The 19,746-nt window shown below is 44.9% G+C and overlaps 1 protein-coding gene across 7 annotated transcripts in view; it reads right to left on the bottom strand.

Moving 5' to 3' along the window:
• LOC133474472 (multiple epidermal growth factor-like domains protein 11) overlaps positions 1–19,746 on the bottom strand; it is a 296,652-nt gene that overhangs the window by 179,771 nt on the left and 97,135 nt on the right. For all 7 annotated transcript variants that reach the window (XR_009787515.1, XM_061766236.1, XM_061766238.1 and 4 more), the window contains exon 5: positions 779–871. Coding sequence is in view for 6 of the 7 variants with exons in the window: in XM_061766236.1 (XP_061622220.1) it covers positions 779–871 (93 nt within the window). In the remaining variant the exon portion in view is untranslated. The remainder of the gene's footprint in view (positions 1–778; positions 872–19,746) is intronic.

The raw sequence follows: 19,746 nt of genomic DNA, 5'->3' as shown, positions 1-19,746 counted from the left end.
GGGACGTTGAAAACTCATATACTTTGATTCAGGCTGCAACTGCGTCCACCATTACAAGGTTGATGCAATAAAAACATTAAATAACAAATATTGAAGCAATAATTTATTATCGATTCAATCAAATTGTTTATTTTTCTATTATAGAGTAATGATTATGTCGTGCAATTAGACAGTATGCAGTATTATTTTTATCCTGTTACGTAATATACTGCAATAACTGTCCTGTGGTAATGTTCTTGACAAAATGTTTAAAATATGGAAATCCAGACAAATTTGGGCAAATTGTTCTGGAATTTCTATAGGTTGGCAGCTCTGAAACACATTTCGGCCGCTTGTATCTGCGATCTTGTTGTTGTCACGACCCACAGCTCGTGACCATAGAGGATAATAGGAACGTAGATCAATCAGTAAAATTGAGAGCTTTGCTTTTTGGCTCAGCTCCACCACCACAACAAACCGATACAGAGTCTTGCCACATGAAATTTATGAGTTAAATGTTGCTGTCATATTTTGCTGGTCATTTTTTTAAGGATTGCAGTATATTTTTTAATCTTGGAGTTTAATGTGTGTTGGTTAAGTAGGGAGTCAGTGTGTAGGAAATGATCACATAACTCGCATGCGGGTTATTTCTTTTACCAGATGAAGCCCCATGTAACATATACAACACAGACTCGACTGCCCCAAAGCAGAAAATGTTTTTGGGGACCTCACGCACTGTTGCAGTGAAAGGCACATAATGCAGCCAGACCTGGAGCAAACAACCTAGTTTTGAACTCACCGCTGGAGCAGTCCAGTCCTCCCCAGCCAGGCTCACATTGACAGGTGTCAGGAGAGACACACCGACCGTGGGCACACTCCTCAGTACACAAAGCTGAGAATAAAAAAAGAATAAAAAGGATGTTAATAACAAGCGGTTATCATACTCGTCTTACTCTAAAAACTAACTGTTGATCTGCTTTTACTGCACCATGGCAATCACTGACATCATAATATGTTGCTTGCTGCATCTAAATTAAATGATCTGCATGTTAAACATTTGTTAATGTGTATTTTGGGGGAATCATATCAGCCCATATGACATAAAAAATAAATTATGATCTAGTCTCAAATCTTTTTACTATAATTACTGTATCTTAGTTAATCAGAAATTGTACCAGTTCTCTCTCAAATCATATCAAATTTTTTTTGATGACACAATTAACATAAATCTGAATGTAACAGGAAAAAAATAAAAGAAACAGGTTCTGACATTTCAGTTACAGAAATCGTGTGATTGCAGTGATTGTCTCAAAATGTTGTGCAAAAGACTATAACATACAGTACCATCATTTTTGTCCAGGGTGATTTCATTAATTAGTTTTTTTCAAATTCTGAAGGACCATCAAACTGATTTTTGTTATTTAATTTGGAGTACCATAATATTCTGTCTATTGATGACACGGGTATTTAAGCCACAACCACTATTTAAGAAACAACACTTTTTCCATAAATAAGCCACTTTGGTTATAAGCCGCACATTTTACACATACTGTGCTGCCCCCTGTCGTGCGCACACCTTTGCCTGATGGTGGCAGTAGTCTGACAAAGGTAGAGCTGATTGATGTCAAGGAGAAGTAGACAGTCATCAAACAAAAGTAATAGCTGGTAATTTGTGTATCAGTCGTCCTTTTCATTTTCACGAATCATTTGATCGATCGTGTTCATGGTCCTGACTGATTGTGAGTTAAAACGAAGCTCAGAACAGACGAGACCGTGGTGCTCAGGGAAATCCACAAATAAGATGAATATTTGAATAAATGCAAGGGTTTAAGCTAAGGGGAAAGTCCCTTGTGTAGTCAAAATTTTATGGTATTTAAAAAATATATATATTACAGATCAGTTTGTCAGTTTCAAGTTATTTCACAGTGCTGAACCTTTATTAGTTATTATGTTGCAAAATTTAATATATGACATTTATTTTCCTCCTCAACATTCAACAAATTCACCATAATGACAATGTGGCACATTTTGGGTGAATATTTTGGCTAATGCAGGTCTCTACACTAACTTTTGCACTGGTACCCAATGTTGGGAAAGTTCATTTTCTGCGCATACTAGTTCAAAGTTCAGTTCACCATTCTAAAAATGAACTAGTTCATAGTTCTTTTTTCTCAATATGTTGCTGACAGGTCATTCCCCTTAAAATACTGGCATTTCATTTCATTTCCCCATTGTTGCCACCCATTCAGTCCACATTTGTAGCCAGATGCAATTTTCACCCTAAAATGTCAAAAACATAAAAAATGTATTGCTTGAAAGGTGCTTTTTAAAATGAGGAATTGTTTTCTTAATGTGCAAATAAAAACACTCAACACAGTATGACAGGAACGAAGGTGAAAGGACATTGAGAACTTTGCATTCCTAGCAGCTCTGGCTGACTATATTAACAAAATATTTTGTTTTCTTCTATTCTTAGATGACAAAGCAAAATAAATTCCATATCATGACAGTGTGATCGTACAGAGTTCTAACTAAAGTGTTCTGATACAAATAATAATTTTCCTAGTAGGCCTAATTATTTTTTACAATTATGTGCTGTATTACAAAAGAAACACCGAAAAACATTCACTTCCATTTACGCAGTGTCCCTGACGCATCTCACGTTCTCACGCAGCTGCGACATACCCGCCATGAATGGCGGCCGAAGCCGCACTGAATCGGTTGCCAAATACAGCATCTATACGCCGACATACAGTACGAAGGCTCGTATATACCTGGAGTGTGTTTCGACGGGGAATCGCGTACAAAACCTGGCACTCTTGACTGAAAATGAACTTTTGTTCTAAAATTTTTTAAAAAGGGGTAACTATTTCCACAGACATTTTGAAGGCATTTCAATTCAGCTACTGTTGAGTATACTGTATGCAGCAAGACCTATCTAGCAAAGTACTGTATATCTGTGTAAATTATTACTTTGTTTTAAGTTGAGCAAACACCTGATTGTGCTTTAAATGTTTCTAAAGCTTAATTAGCGTCCACCTGGAGTAAATGCAGTTGATTAGACATGATTTGGAAAGGCACACCTGTACATTAAAGGGCCAACAGTTGACAGTGCATACCAGAGCAGACACCAATCATGAAGTCAAAGGAATTGTATGTAGACCCCGGAGACAGGATTGTCCCGAGCACAGATCTCAGGAAGGGTACAGAAAATGCTCTGCTGCTTTCAAGGTCCCAATGAACACAGTGGCCTCGATCATTCGTAAATGGAAGAAGTTCAGATTTTTCTTTGAGCTGGCTGCTCGTCTAAATTAAGTGATCAGGGGAGAAGGGCCCCCCTTCCTGGAAGCCGTCACCTTATCGTGGTGGAGGGGTTTGTGTGTCCCAGTTATCCTAGGAGCTAAGTTGTCTGGGGCTTCACGCACCTGGTAGGGTCACCCATGGCAAACAGGTCCTAGGTGAGGGACCAGACAAAGCACGGCTAAAAGACCCCTATGATGAAAAATTTTAATGGATTTAGGTTTACCTTGCCCGGATTCGAGTCACCGGGGCCCCCCTCTGGAGGCAGGCCTGGAGGTCGGGCTTGAAGGCGAGCGCCTGGTGGCCGGGCCTGCACCCATGGGGCCCTGCCGGGCACAGCCCAAAAGGGTAACGCGGGTTCCCCTTCCCATGGGCTCACCACCTGTGGGAGGGACCATATGGGTTGGGTGCACTGTGAGCTGGGCAGTGGCCGAAGGCAGGGACCTTGGCGATCCGATCCCCAACTACAGAAGCTGGCTCTAGGGACGTGGAATGTCACCTCTCTGGCAGGGAAGGAGCCCGAGATGGTGTGTGAGGTCGAGAAGTTCCCACTAGATATAGTGGGGCTCGCCTCCATACACGGCTTGGGCTCTGGTACCAGTCCTCTTGAGAGGGGTTGGACTCTCTTCCACTCTGGAGTTGCCCACGGTGAGAGGAGTCGAGCAGGTTTGGGTATACTTATTGCCCCCCGGGTCGGCGCCTGTACGTTGGGGTTCACCTCTGTGGACGAGAGGGTAGCATCGTTTTGCTGGGGGACTTCAATGCTCATGTAGGCATTAAGAGTGAGACCGGGAATGGCGTGATTGGGAGGAACGGCCCCCCGATCAGAACCCGAGCGGTGTTCTGTTATTGGACTTTTGTGCTCATCACGGATTTTCCATAACGAACAAGCATACGGGTGTCCACACCTTCACTTGGCACCAGGACTCCCTAGGTCGCAGTTCGATGATCAACTTTGTCGGCTTGTCATCGGACTTGCGGCCGCATGTCTTGGACACACGGGTGAAGAGAGGGCCGGAGCTGTCAACTGATCACCACCTGGTGGTGAGTTGGCTCCGATGTTGGGGGAAGATGCCTGTCCGACCTGAGAGGCCCAAACGTATTGTGAGGGTCTGCTGGGAACGTCTTGCAGAATCCCCTGTCAGAAGGAGTTTTAACTCCCACCTCCGGCAGAACTTCACCCACATCTCGGGTGTAGTGGGGGACATTGAGTCCGAGTGGACCATGTTCTGCGCCTCCATTCCCGAGGCGGCCGACCGGAGCTGTGGCCGTAAGGTGGTCGGTGCCTGTCGTGGCGGCAATCCCCGAACCCGTTGGTGGACACCAACGGTGAGGGATGCCGTCAAGCTGAAGAAGGAGTCCTATCAAGCCTTTTTGGCCTGTGGGACTCCAGAGGCAGCTGATGGGTACCGGCTGGCCAAGCGGAATGCAGCTTTCATGGTTGCTGAATGAAAAACTCGGGCATCGTAGGAGTTCGGTGAGGTCATGGAGAAAGACTTCCAGATGGCTTTGAGGAAATTCTGGTCCACCAACCGGCGTCTCAGGAGGGGGAAGCAGAGCACCATCAACACTGTGTATAGTGGGGATGGGGCGCTGCTGACCTCGACTCGGGACATTGTGAGTCGAATACTTCGAAGACTTCCTCAATTCAACCGACACACCTTCCCATGAGGAAGCAGAGTCTGGGGTCTCTGAGGCGGGCTCTCCTATCTCTAGGGTTGAGGTCACTGAGGTGGTGAAAAAGCTACTCGGTGGTAAGGCCCCGGGAGTGGATGAGATTCACCCGGAGTTCCTAAAGGCTCTGGATGTTGTGAGGCTGTCCTGGTTGATACGCCTCTGCAACATCGCGTGGACATCGGGGTCAGTAACCCTGGATTGGCAAACTGGAGTTTCCTTCTTAAATCCTTCTTAAAAAGGGGGACCGGCGGGTGTGTTCCAACTACAGGGGGATCACACTCCTCAGTCTCCCTGGTAAGGTTTATTCAGGGGTGATGGAGAGGAGGGTCCGTCTTGAAGTCGAATCTCAGATTCAGGAGGTGCAGTGTGGTTTTCGTCCTGCCTGTGGAACAGTGGACCAGCTCTTCACTCTCGGCAGGGTCCTCTAGGGTGCATGGGAGTTCGCCCAACCAGTCTACATGTGTTTTGTGGATTTGGAGAAGGCTTTCGACCGTGTCCCTCGGGGAGTCCTGTGGGGGATGCTTCGGGAGTATGGGGTACCGAACCCCCTGGTACGGGCTGTTCGGTCCCTGTACGACCAGTGTCAGAGTTTGGTCCACATTGCCGGCAGTAAGTCGGATTCGTTTCCGGTGAGGGTTGGACTCCACCAAGGCTGCCCTTTGTCACCGATTTTGTTCATAACTTTTATGGACAGAATTTCTAGGCGCAGCCGAGATGTAGAGGGGGTCCGGTTTGGTGGCCTCAGTATTGCATCGCTGCTCTTTGCAGATGATGTAGTTCTGTTGGTTTCATCAAGCCATGATGGATGGATGGATGGATGGATGGATGGATGGATGGGCAGACCTTACTCTGGCTCGTGCCGGGGCTTCCTCCCCTCATTCTGTGAGAGGGGTCTTGCTGCAGTCGTGCACTGTGAGACCACATCCTCTGTAGTCATAGTTAGGGAGACACGCACACGCAATTTTCATTGGTTTTTTTTCACCTAACCGTAACGCCGCTCAAAGACGTAACATGCCTGCCAGAACTCAAGCATAAGCGATTGAAGAAGAACTTTTATATATCATGACGTCTTGCGACAACGGTAAAAACTCGATTTTCAGTGAAAATTAAGCCATTATTGTTTCCACGTGGCATACATTTAAATTAAGCAAATAGCTGACTATTATGAACTGACCGTTTATCGTTGTAACTTTAGCCACAGTAAGCCACTTTGGCTAGTGCTATCCATTTACGTTTCATGATATGAAACATCATGTCTTTCACGGTATTATTGTCTTTTCTGTGAGAAAGCCGGTTTGTTGGGTCTGTATAACTTTATTGATTAGTTATTATAATGTCGTTCTGTATGTAATAATCACTCATTCAGGGGAATGTGAAGCCTGCAGTGCAGAGCTGCACCCAGTGCTGTATGTTATATCACTGCCCGCTTTGCCCCAAATTGGCATCATACAAGCAGTAATTGGTAAATATGAATTTCAAGAAATTTGTTTTAATTACTGTTACAATAAATGATGTAATGATAACATAAAAAGCAGTTTATTAAAGCCCCTGAACCACTACCTTCTGAGAAGTATTCACAGCATTACTTTATTGTTTTGCTGTTTTTTGCCCATCTAAGTTTTATTGACACCATGCTGTGTGGAACAAATTGTGATCAAGTCGGACCTTGCAGAGCTTCATGGACACTACAATGTCATCCCGCTCAAGAGCAGTTTGTATGTATTATTGAATATAATAATGAAGCCATCCACAAGGTACTTTTCTTTACAAATTGATTCATTTTTTTTAAATCAGCTTGAGTACATCTTGGACACTGAGAAGCCAGGAACAGAGTTGATGTCATGGGTGTGTGTTCCGGTTGTTGTCTTCCCCCTGTCTCATACACACCTGCTCCTGAGAGCATCTTCACCACCTGTGCCTCGTTCACCCTAATTACCCCTTGCATTTAACCTCGTGTCTCATTCTTTCTAGTTGCCAGTTCGTTGTACCTTGTCGTCGCGTTCCTGCATTCCTTGTTTCTACGTCACAGCCTCACAGTAAGACTAGACCCTGTTCCGATTATCGACCTCACCTTTTTGCCTCACGTTTTTGGATACTGTTGCCTTTTTTGGATTGCCTGCGTGTGCACCGACCTCTGCTCGTTGATTAAACCCCTCTCTTTTTGAAACTGTCCATTTGTTTTGGAGTCATGCATTTTTGTGTCCTATCCTCTCTTCCGTTCATGACAGAACGAACTGGCCATAACATGGACCCAGCAGACTCAGACCCGGTGCGGAAAGCCCTTCAAGCGCAGGGTCAACGCCTCTCTTGCTGCCCTCCACCTTCATCGAGAGGGACTGTCAGAGCATCAGGACAATATGATGAGACAGGTGGTCTCACAGTTTGAAGTGCTAATGAATATGCTTCAGAAGAAGGAATCAGCTGGCGCAGCACCCGATGCCGCCACTGTACCATCGTTTCCAGGTGATGCAGTCACCATGCAGCCACCTGCCACCTCCGCTGCTGTCTGCCCACAGCTCTCTCGACCGGAGAGATTCTCTGGAGATTCTGTGACTATTAAGCCGTTCATCACTCAGTGCAAACTCCACTTTGAGTTGCAGGCAGCTGCCTTCCCCACCGAGCGGGCAAAAATCGCTTTCGTCATTTCCCACCTGACTGGTCGTGCGGAGGCGTGGGCTACTGCTGAATGGAGCCGCAATTCCGCTGCGTGTCATTCGTGGTCTTTGTTTGTAAAGACTATGGAGCAAATTTTTCAGTTTTCCACACCAGATCGTGAGGCAGCTCGCTCCCTTGTCACCTTACAACAAGGCAAGCGCAGCGTGTCAGATTAGGCGATTGAGTTTGGCATTCTAGCAGCTGAGAGTCAGTGGAATAATAGGGCACTACTCGATGCATTTTTTTCAAGGACTATCCCCCGCCGTCAAGTATCATTTGGTCCCGCTATACCTGCCAACCGACTTGGACACTCTCATCGCTCTCGCCGTAATGATCGACAAGAGGCTTTTGGATCGCGAGCTGGACAGTGTTTGGCGGAGGGCTGTGTCACTCCGTACTTGGAGGACGAGCCTCGGTGACCAGCCAAACCAAGGCAGATCCCGTTTCCGGTCTCAACCCACTGGCTAGCCTCACCACAGATGAACCCATGCAACTGAGCAGGTTCCGTCTCTCCCCTGAGGAACGTCAACGCCGGCTGAGGGAAGGGCGGTGCTTCTACTGCGGGCAGTTGGGTCATTCCGTGAGCAACTGTCACGTCAAGGGTTCCGGGAGCAAGGGCACGGGAGAGGTGAGTCTGAATTTCATGAAGGAAGACCCTTCCCGAGTTCTTCGTAAAGTGACACTATGCTCCCCTGATCAAGAAATTCATACACCTGTATTAATTGACTCTGGTTCTGATGCAAACTTACTTAACTCCCTCCTCGTAAGACGTATGCACCTTAGAACCTTTCAAATAAAACACCACCGCAACACCTATGCTGAAGATGGCAGTTTTATGGGTAAGATCACTCACCGCACCCAAACACTCACATTGACATTTCCTGATTCTCACTCGGAATGCATTAGTTTTCATGTTTTTGACGCCATGAATCATGACCTTATTTTAGGGAAACCATGGTTGAAATTACATAACCCCCACATTGACTGGTCCTCTGGGCAGGTTATGTCATGGGGCAGCAATTGCGCCCAGAACTGTTTCAAGCCTCCATGTGATGTTCAGGGCTATGTTTCAAATGACAATCCACAGACCCCATCTGGGGATCCTGATTTATCTCAAGTGCCCTCCTGTTACCAGGACATTAAAGATGTTTTTTCCAAGTCCAAGGCCAAATCCCTTCCACCCCACAGACCTTATGACTGTGCTGTTGATTTGCTGCCTGGAACCACACCCCCACGAGGGAGGTTATTCTCTCTTTCAGGGCCGGAACACAAGGTTATGAAGGAGTATGTGGATGAATCACTGGCAGCCGGGATTATTCACCCATCTTCATCTCCTGCGGGAGCCGGATTTTTCTTTGTGGACAAGGACAAGACTCTGCGACCCTGTATCGATTACCGGGGTCTCAACAAGATAACTGTGAAAAATAGGTACCCTCTTCCTCTCATCTCCACTGCGTTTGAGTTCCTGGAGGGAGCCACGGTTTTCACCAAACTCGACTTAAGAAATGCATATCATTTAGTCAGGATAAGGGAGGGGGATGAATGGAAAACAGCGTTCCACACACCAACGGGACATTACGAGTATTTGGTGATGCCTTTTGGACTAACTAACGCTCCAGCTGTGTTCCAGAACTTTGTCAATGATGTCCTACGTGACATGTTGAATGTGTATGTTTTTGTATATTTGGATGATATTTTGATATTCTCCCCGGATGAGGAGACTCACGTCATTCATGTCCACTCTGTGTTGCAGCAGTTACTGCAGAATGAACTGTACGTCAAGGCTGAGAAATCTGAGTTCCACAAGGCGTCCGTTTCTTTTCTGGGGTTCGTGCTGGCTCCAGGTGAAATCAAAATGGACCCTTGCAAAGTTGATGCCGTGACTAATTGGCCCACTCCCACGTCACGCAAAAACGTACAAAGGTTCTTAGGGTTCGCTAATTTCTACAGAAAGTTCATTAGAAACTATAGTCTCACCTTTGCATGATCTTACCTCGCCACACAGACCTTTCGTATGGAACCCGCTTTGTCAGGCAGCGTTTCAGAAACTTGAGCTTTACCTCCGCTCCCATCCTCACTTTGCCAGATCTCAAACAGCAATTTGTAGTAGAAGTCGATGTGTCTGATGCCGGTATAGGAGCAGTGCTCTCCCAGAAATCTCTCAAGGATGGTAAATTACATCCTTGTGCTTATCTCTCCAAAAAACTGACCCCAGCTGAGAGAAATTATGACATTGCTGACCGTGAACTGCTGGCAGTCAAGGTGGCTTTGGTGGAGTGGAGGCACTGGCTAGAAGGGGAACATACTCAGTTTTTAGTATGGACAGATCACAAGAACCTGGAATATCTTAAATCTGCTAAGAGATTAAATGTGAGGCAGGCTAGATGGGCTCTGTTTTTCACTAGATTCAATTTCACGTTATCCTACCGACCTGGTTCTGAAAATGGTAAGCCAAATGCTTTATCACGCATTTTCTGCGCAGAGAATTCATTGTCCGACCCTAAAACCAGTTTGCCCAAGTCATGTTTCGTTTCTGCTTTTGTTTGGGACATTGAGACTGCGGTAAAGGAGGCTCTGAAGAACACTCTTAGCCCTGAAAATTGCCCTGAAATCAGGCTTTATGTGGTTCCGACCTTAAGGGGAAGAGTCATCCACTGGGCCCACATTAACCGGACTGTATGTCACCCAGGCATTGCCAAGACTCAATCTGTGGTCGAACAGCGCTTTTGGTGGCCCAATGTTAGAAGGGATGTCACCAATTATGTCAATGCTTGCCAGGTATGTGCTGCCAACAAGTCCTCTCGTATACGTCCTTCTGGGGAGTTGTGACCCCTGCCAATACCACAACGTCCTTGGTCAGACATCTCTGTAGACTTTGTAACGGGATTACCGGCCTCGAAAGTAAATACCACCGTTCTCACAGTCGTGGACAGGTTCTCTAAAATGGCACACTTCATTGCACTCCCGAAACTCCCCTCTGCTAAAGACACTGCCAAATTAATGATACACCAGGTTTTCAAGTTTGATGGTTTCCCCAAGAATGTGGTATACGATTGGGGTCCCCAATTCATTTCGCAATTTTGGAAGGAGGTTTGCAATCTCATAGGTGCTACCATCAGTCTGTCATCTGGTTTTCACTCTGAAACCAACGGCCAAACCGAGAGGCTGAACCATGACCTGGAGACTTGGCTCCGATGTCTCGCTTCACAGGAGCCACGATCCTGGTCTCAGAAACTGGTTTGGGACGAATTCTCTCACAATTCCCTCCCCTCTGCATCCACTGGCTTTTTCACATTGTGCATGGTTACCAACCATCTCTACTCCCTGCCATAGCCCCAGAGTCCACAGTTCCAGCGGCATTGACCTTGGTGAACGCTGCAGGAGGACCTGGGAGCGAGCCCGCCAGATGCTGCTGCACCAGGGACGGTCCTACAAGACCGCTGCTGACCGTCAGAGGACACCGGCCCCGAGCTACAAAGTTGGTCAGCGAGTTTGGCTCTCCACCAAGCATATTCCACTCCGGGCGGAGTCCCGGAAGCTCACTCCCAGGTTCGTCGGGCCCTTCCCCATCACAAAGATCATGAACCCTGTCACCGTGAAGCTTAGGCTCCCAAGGTCGATGCGGGTCCACCCTGCTTTTCACATCAGCCTACTCAAGCCAGCCCGGGAATCCCCTTTGGTCCCGCCTTCCAGGCCCCCTCCTCCCCCGCAGTTCGTGGATGGGGAACCCTGTCTTCACTGTGAGGCGGCTGTTGTCGTCTCGTCGGAGGGGGAAGGGGTTTCAATATCTGGTGGCCTGGGAGGGCTATGGGCATGAGGAACGTTCATGGGTGCCGTCTGCATTTATCGTGGATGACTCGCTCATTCGGGACTTCCACGTTGCGCATCCAGGGGTTCCGGGGCCGTCTGGGGCCGGCCGTTAAGGGGGGGGGGTACTGTCATGGGTGTGTGTTCCGGTTTTTGTCTTCTTCCTGTTTCATACACACCTGCTCCTGAGAGCATCTTCACCACCTGTGCCTCGTTCACCCTAATTACCCCTTGCATTTAACCTCGTCTCATTCTTTCTCGTCGCCAGTTCGTTGTACCTTGTCGTCGTGTTCTAGCATTCCTTGTATCCACGTCACAGACTCACAGTAAGACTATACCCTGTTCCGATTATCGACCTCGCCTTTTTGCCTCACATTTATGGATACTGTTGCCTTTTTTGGATTGCCTGCCTGTGTATCGATTTCTGCTCTTTGATTAAACCTCTCTCTTTTTGGAACTGTCCATTTGTTTTGGAGTCGTGCATTTTTGGGTCCTATCCTCTGTTCCGTTCATGACAGTTGATTGTGAAAACGCAGAGGATTTGATTAACACGTGCCGACCTTTGGACTCGTGGGCTGAACAATGATATGGTATCAACGTAGGTCACCTGCAGATAAATGTCTTTTGGCTATAACAAATAGATATATGCCGTGAAGTCAGACAATTTGTACAGTACTTTTTCTTCATTTGCAGATCGGAAACACTTGAGTTGAGCTCATTCAGCAGATTGCTCAATCACAGGTGAAAAAATTAAATGCATTCTCTCAATGTGATTTGTCTGCTACTTTATGTATTTGAGTGGCTGATATCTTTTCTGCAATGTATTCCACAGGGAAAGAACATATTCCTTCCAAACGTCCAACATCACGCGACCCACTCCGAAGTCTACCTGTAAGTGCCATATATTGTGATTATGTAACCTCATGCCCGAATTGTATTCAAAGTTCTCCTGGCAAAGAAGTGAGGGCAATCAGAATTTCAATGTCATGTGACATAATATGTTTTTCATTTTGTCACTAAATTGTCATTAATACTGTAGTATATTGACGGTTTTCTTTCTTTTCCTGTGTTCGAATGACATTTACAACCAAGATGCCATTGCAATTCCTATTTTTAAACATGGACATTTCTTGTTGTCTGTAAGTAGTAATACTTTAGAATGTTGTTTTTATGAGGTCAATTAGAAAGTGATGAAAAAAGGAGAAATGACCACATTTCTTGCACACCGTTTTGTTTTCAGCAACACAGCTTTTCCTTCCAATTATCAATTGGATGGGTTTGAGCAAGGGATGAGTGAGTAGGTGAGTACGTCGGTAACCCTATTCATTTTTCTGACGAGTTGTTGAAACCCCTCCCACACCTAAGCGTGAATGGTTAAACCTGAACAACTCTCTTGAATGGGGGGTTTTGACGAACTATCCTAACAATGAATGGAGTCAACGACGTACTCACTTCTCCCAGCCATAGAAATCTCTGACCTGATGATAAGTTTTCTGAGCTGAGGTAGCCTATCAGATGACAGGTAAACATCTTCAATTTAACAAAGACGTGTAGGGTACTTGATTGAACTCATCTGGTAGCTGTGAGAATCTACTTAAAAAGTGTACAGCATTGCGATTGGACTGGTATCATATTGTACAGTGTTATCATTTTGTCTTCTCACACATTAAGTTGAAATCTCATTGCCTATGATTACAGGTTATGAAACCAACACAGAGAGACATTGGTCTTTCTGGACTCCAAATGTGCACATGCACAATTTGGGTTTGGTGATAAGAAAATGAAAGAACTGTTGAGGTCACTAACAGACACCTAAGCCTCAGTTCTTATTAATGTTTGCACTCCTCTGTCGTTCGATGCCATCTCTGTGCGATTCTTTTTATTCACCAGATCATGTTCTTTACTGAACCGTGAAAAGTCCAAAAGTCTGCTGAATAACAACTGTGTGGTTTGTGTTTTGATTGTGTGGTGTGTGTGCACTGATGGTGTGGTGGTAGTGTGCATGGACAGAAACTTAATTTATTACAATTCATACCTATGAAGATGTTAATTTTGCTTTCTTTTGAAATTTAGAAGCCTCTTCCCGACAGTTAACCTTGGACAATGGAAGGAAAGCACTGTTTTGGACGTACAGGTAATTGTATACATATATGTTTAATGATACTGTGTAACTACACCTAAACCTCTAACTCCTCTCTTATGTGATAGGGTTTTCCGGGAGAGCCGTATGGTGTTGATTGTGGCGTCTTTAAGATGATAGTCGGTAAGATTATTAATCTTTTTTTCTTTCTCTGTATTGTACAAATGTGTTTTTTTTTTCTTTTTCAGTATGTCCTTTACCAAGTCCTGGATGGTCCCATTGACTACATCATTGTAAGTTGTAAAGCAAGCTCTAGAGCACTTCATGACATTGAATGTAGTTGTAAATGCTGATATTGTCTTTCTGTTTTGTTTTTTTTTAAGACCGAGGTAATGGTGGTGTATGGAATATTTTGACCTTGACAAGTTGACACTGAACAACTGTATCATTTGTTTGACTCAATAATATTGCTATAATATCTTAGTTGTACCAAGTTGTATATTTATTTTTCTTCATTTTATCTTATTCTTATTCTTATTTAAAGTCCTCCACCCTTGCTATCTCTTCTCCCTGTAGCCTCACTCTTCCCCCATCACCCCTCTCATTCATGCACATATATTCTGTTTTACTTTGGCTAATCTTCATTCCTTTTCTTTCCAGTGCATGCCTCCATCTTTCTAACTGTTCCTCCACCTACTCCCTGCTTTCACTGCAGATCACAATGTCATCTGCAAACATCATGGTCCATGGGGATTCCAGTCTAACCTCATCTGTCAGCCTATCCATCTCCACTGCAAACAGGAAGGGGCTCAGGGCTGATCCCTGATGCAGTCCCACCTCCACCTTAAATTCGTCTGTCACGCGACCCGAGTGAGGAGAAGCGGCTCAGAAAATGGATGAATGGATGTTCTACCCCCTGAGCTATGAGACCTTCTGTTATGAAATTAGCTCATGTGCGAACACCGAATTTCACAAAATTCAGTGCCATTAACCCGTACATACTGGCTGGCCTCACCCCTGTTATATAAACTTAGCCCTTCATCCAAGCAGAGACTCTTCTGTCACATGACACACCTGAACCCTTCCTCCACCCGTTCCAACCTGCTTGGACCCGTTTCTTCACTTCCAGTCCACACTCACCATTGCACTGGACGGTTGACCCCAAGTATTTCAAGTCCTCCACCCTTACTATCTCTTCTCCCTGTAGCCACACTCTTCCCCCACCACCCCTCTCATTCATGCACATATATTCTGTATTACTTCGGCTAATCTTCATTCCTCTGTTTTCCAGTGCATGCCTCCATCTTTCTAACTGTTCCTTCACCTGCTCCCTGCTTTCACTCCAGATCACAATGTCATCTGCAAACATCACGGTCCACGGGGATTCCAGTCTAACCTCATCTGTCAGCGTATCCATCACCACTTCAAACAGGAAGGTGCTCATGGCTGATCCCTGATGCAGTCCCACCGCCACCTTAAATTCGTCTGTCACACCTACAGCACACCTCACCGCTGTTCTGTTGCCCTCGTACATGTCCTGTATTATTCTGACATACTTCTCTGCCACTCCAGACCTCCGCATGCAGTACCACAGTTCCTCTCTGGGTACTCTGTCATAGGCTTTCTCTAGATCTACAAAGACACAATGTAGCTCCTTCTGACATTCTCTGTACTTTTCCATCAACATTCTCAAGGCAAATAATGCATCTGTAGTACTCTTTCTAGGCATGAAACCATACTGTTGCTCACAAATACTCACTTCTGTCCTGAGTCTAGCATCCACTACTCTTTCCCATAACTTCATTGTGTGGCTCATCAACTTTATTCCTCTATAGTTCCTACAGCTCTGCACATCACCCGTGTTCTTAAAAATGGGCACCAGCACACTTTTCCTCCATTCCTCAGGCATCTTCTCACGCGCTAGAATTCTATTGAACAAGCTGGTCAAAAACTCCACTCCTAGATGCTTCCATACCGCCACAGGAATGTCATCAGGACCAACTGCCTTTCCATTTTTCATCCTCTTTAATGCCTTTCTAACTTCCCCCTTACTAATCATTGCCACTTCCTGGTCCACCACACTTGCCTCTTCTACTCTCCCTTCTCTCTCATTTTCTCATTTTTCCTCATTCATCAACTAGTATTCTTTCCATCTATCTAGCACACTACTGGCACCAGTCAACATATTTTCATCTCTATCCTTAATCACCCTAACCTGCTGCAAATCCTTCCCAGCTCTATCCCTGTCTGGCCAACCTGTATAGATCCTTTTCTCCTTCTTTAGTGTCCAACCTGGCATACTTGTCATCATATGCCTCTTGTTTGGGCTTTGCCACCTCTACCTTTGCCCTATGTCGCATCTCAATGTATTCTTTCTGTCATGGTCTGTGTTTTGGTTTGGGTTGTGTTTATTTTTGTTCCATGTTTTCCTTTGTTTCATGTTTGTCGTGTGCTCAATAGGTTGTTGTGTCCACCTGTTCTCGTCTACTTTGTGTCGACCAATCACCTCTCTCCAGCCACTCGTGTCTTGTCCAGGTGTTCCTCGTTGTCTCGTCAATCTGTTTGTATTTAGTTCCCTGGTTTCTTTCAGTTCTTGACGGTTCATTGTCGTTGTCACATGTCTTTGCCATGTCATAGTCGCCAGTTGTCTTTATCATTGTGGTATGTCATTGTCAGGTGTAATTTTCCCTATCTATTTCACGTCTTACTCACAGGTCATAGTTTGTTTCCAGTTTTAGATATTCAAGTGTTTCTTTGTTACTTTGGTTTGGTTGTTATCTGTTGTGGGACTTCGTTCAGTTTTGCTTTATCCAATATCCTTGTTTTCCTTTTTTGAAGATTAAATATTATAATTTTGAGACTCCCGCATTTCTGCCTTGCCTCCCTGCTTCCCTGCAATTGGGTCCACCATGTTCTTGCCTTGCGTTCCTCGCCTTCGCCCTAACCACGTATGTGACACTTTCGCCTCTCCTCGGTCCTCTCAGTGTCCCACTTCTTTTTACTAACCTAACCTTTTTCCTTGTATGATTTCCTGTACTATGAGGTTCACCACCAAGTCTCCTTCTCTCCTTTCCTGCCAGAAGATACACCAAGTACTCTCCTGCCTGCCTCTCTGATTACCTTGGCTGCAGTGGTCCAGTCTTCTGGAAGCTCCTCCTGTCCACCGAGAGCCTGTCTCACCACTTCCCGAAAAGCTCCATAACACTCTTCCTGTCTCAGCTTCCACCACATTGTTCTCTGCTCTGCCTTTGTCTTCCTAATCTTCCTCCCCACCACCAGAGTCAATTTACACACCACCATCCCATGCTGTCTAGCGACACTCTCCCCTACCACTACCTTACAGTCGTTAACCTCCTTCAGATTACATTGTCTGCACAAGATGTAATCCACCTGCGTGCTTCTTCCTCCGCTCTTGTAGGTCAATTTATGTTCCTGCGTCTTCTGGAAAAAAAGTGTTCACTACAGCCATTTGCATCCTTTTTGCAAAGTCTACCACCATCTGTCCCACCAACTTGTATTGGCTTACATGTACCATTTACCAGCCTGTTAGTAGAAAAGTCAAGATGATATACATAAGTGGTTTATAAACATTATTACATTACTGTCCAATTCAACTGACTGTTTCACGTGATAAATTAACAAAGATAAGGTTATGCTGCCTAATGTGGTTACAAAAGAAAGAAAAAGTTCCATTCATAACCGCTGTTAATGCGCGTTTTCAAAAAAAGTCCAGGATTCTGTTAAACAGCAAACAAACAACAAATTGTTCTGAGAGTCCATTCACTTGTATTTTGAAATCTATCCCACCACTTCCAGAGCCTGAGAGTGCATGTGCTTTTATTTTTAAATCTATCCCACCACTTCCTGAGTCTGACGGTGCATGTGGATCTGACAGTGAACGGCTGCAGCCAGACTCTATTGCATTCTGTCAGACTGACTAGACTGTCAAGTCTAGGGTCCATCTGTGGAAAGAGGAGAACCTTCCAGATGGACAACCATCTCTGCAGCAATCCATCAATCAGGCCTGTATGGTAGAGTGGTCAGACGGAAGCCACTCATTAGTAAAAGGCTCATGGCAGCCCGTCTGGAATTTGCCCAAAGACACCTAAAGGAGTCTCAGCTCATCCATTGCACACAAAATTCTCTGGTCTGATATGACAAACACTGAAATCTTAGGCATGATGTCAATTACCTTATTCAGAGGAAACCGGGCACTGCTCATCACCTGGCCAATACCATGCCCATAGTAGCATGGTGGTGGTAATATAATGTTGTGTGGATGTTTGTCAGTGGCTGAAACTGGGAGATTAGTCAGGATTCAGAGAAAGATGAATGCAGCTATGTACACAGACATCCTGGATGAAAACCCACTTTAGTATTCACCTAACACTGGGGCAATGGTTCATCTTTCAGTTGGACGCCAAACCTGAGCACACAGATATTAAAGGAGTGGCTTCAGGACAATTTTGTGAATGAATCCCATTGCATATCTCTGGGGACATCCGAAAATGGCTGTGTACCGACGCTCCGTATTCAATCTAATGACACTTTAAAGGTGCTGCAAAGAGGACTGCGTTACATATTCAAATGGATTTATTGCTGTAATTGCGACCAAAGGTGCATCAACAAAACATAGATGAAAAGCTGTGAATTTGTATGTATGTGAAAGTTCTTCTTTTTAATAAAATACATTTGCAAATATTTTCCCCAAAAAATGTTTCATGCCGTCATTATGAGGTGTTACGTTAATATGAGTAAACATTTTGGAATAAGGATGTGAATAGCTTACAGATACACTGTAGTTTTTCTTTTTTTTCCCCCACTCCGCAGTTAAGATTCTAGGCTAAGCGGGGACTTTTTGACCCATTTCACAATCTAAGCCATTTTTTTTTTCTGTTCAAACCATGACAAATACCCCATAAATACTCAATAAAAACACAACAAAAATAAACTACTCCTTCTTCTTAATAACTAATAACAATAATAACTTCATTTGAATCGCACCTTTAAAAACATATGTTCACAAAGTGCTTTTACAGACAGAATAAAACAGTACACACCAAACATCACGATCGCATATCATGGAAAAACAAAACAACAAAAAACAGCAAAGCCCCAGGCAATGACGCTCTAAGCAATGTAAGAACTCAGCTTGCCCAACTGAGACCAAGATGATAGATGTAGGATGAAACAATTGAGAGGTAAGTACATCTAAAAACCCATAAAAACTACATGATAAAAAAAAATCCATTAAGAAATGAATGAATAGTTAAGTACATCTAAAAACAAAAACAATAAGGTAATTAAAGTCCATTAATAAATGAAAGAATAAAAATAGATATACACAATAAAATGAAAAGAAAAAAAATTTAAATATTAAGAAGTGATTTAAAAGATGCCACGAAACTTGCATGTCTCAGATCCTCAGGCAGGTCGTCCCAAACTCGAGGCGCTCTGATGGAGAATATTCAATCACCTTTAGTTTTAAGCCTCGACTTTAGAACAACCAGAAGGCCCTTAAGGCTTCTTTATACTCGCACAGGCGGCGACTGCGATGACGTCACTGCGGCTACCTCGCACGAAGTTTGCCTTCGCCAAGCTAACGAGGACGCATATCAGAGCGGGGACAGGGCCCTGTATAATCGAGCTAGAAACCAGCTGACTAAAGAAATTAACATTGCAAAAAGAAACTACGCAGCAAAGTTGGAAAAACAGTTTAGCGCAAACGACTCTAAATCAGTCTGGCATGCATTCCAATCGCTGACTAATTACAAGCGACGATCCCCCCAAGCTGAGAACAATAGCACACTAGCCAACGACTTGAATACCTTCTACTGCAGATTTGAAAAGGACACTTTCACACCACACACCCACCCGGCCGCACCTGCGACCACAATCACACCTCTGACTTCTGCGTTAACCATTCATGAACAGGATGTGAGACACATCTTCAAACAACAAAAGATTAACAAAGCGGCAGGCCCGGACAATGTACTTCCTGCGGCTTCTGAGAAAGCACGGCCTGCCACCGGAGCTGCTGAGACAGTTCTACACAGCGGTGATCGAATCAGTCCTGTGTTCTTCCATCACAGTCTGGTTTGGTGCTGCTACAAAAAAGGACAAACTCCGACTGCAACGGACAATCAAAACTGCTGAAAGGATTGTCGGTACCCCCCTACCCACCATCGAGGACTTGCATGCTGCCAGAACTAAGACAAGGGCGTGCAAAATCCTCTCGGACCCTCCGC

This window comes from Phyllopteryx taeniolatus, chromosome 2 (assembly GCF_024500385.1).
Source record: "Phyllopteryx taeniolatus isolate TA_2022b chromosome 2, UOR_Ptae_1.2, whole genome shotgun sequence".
Classification (NCBI taxonomy): domain Eukaryota; kingdom Metazoa; phylum Chordata; class Actinopteri; order Syngnathiformes; family Syngnathidae; genus Phyllopteryx; species Phyllopteryx taeniolatus.
Note: the sequence above shows the minus strand (reverse complement) of the source record. Positions and strands in the feature narration are given on the sequence as shown.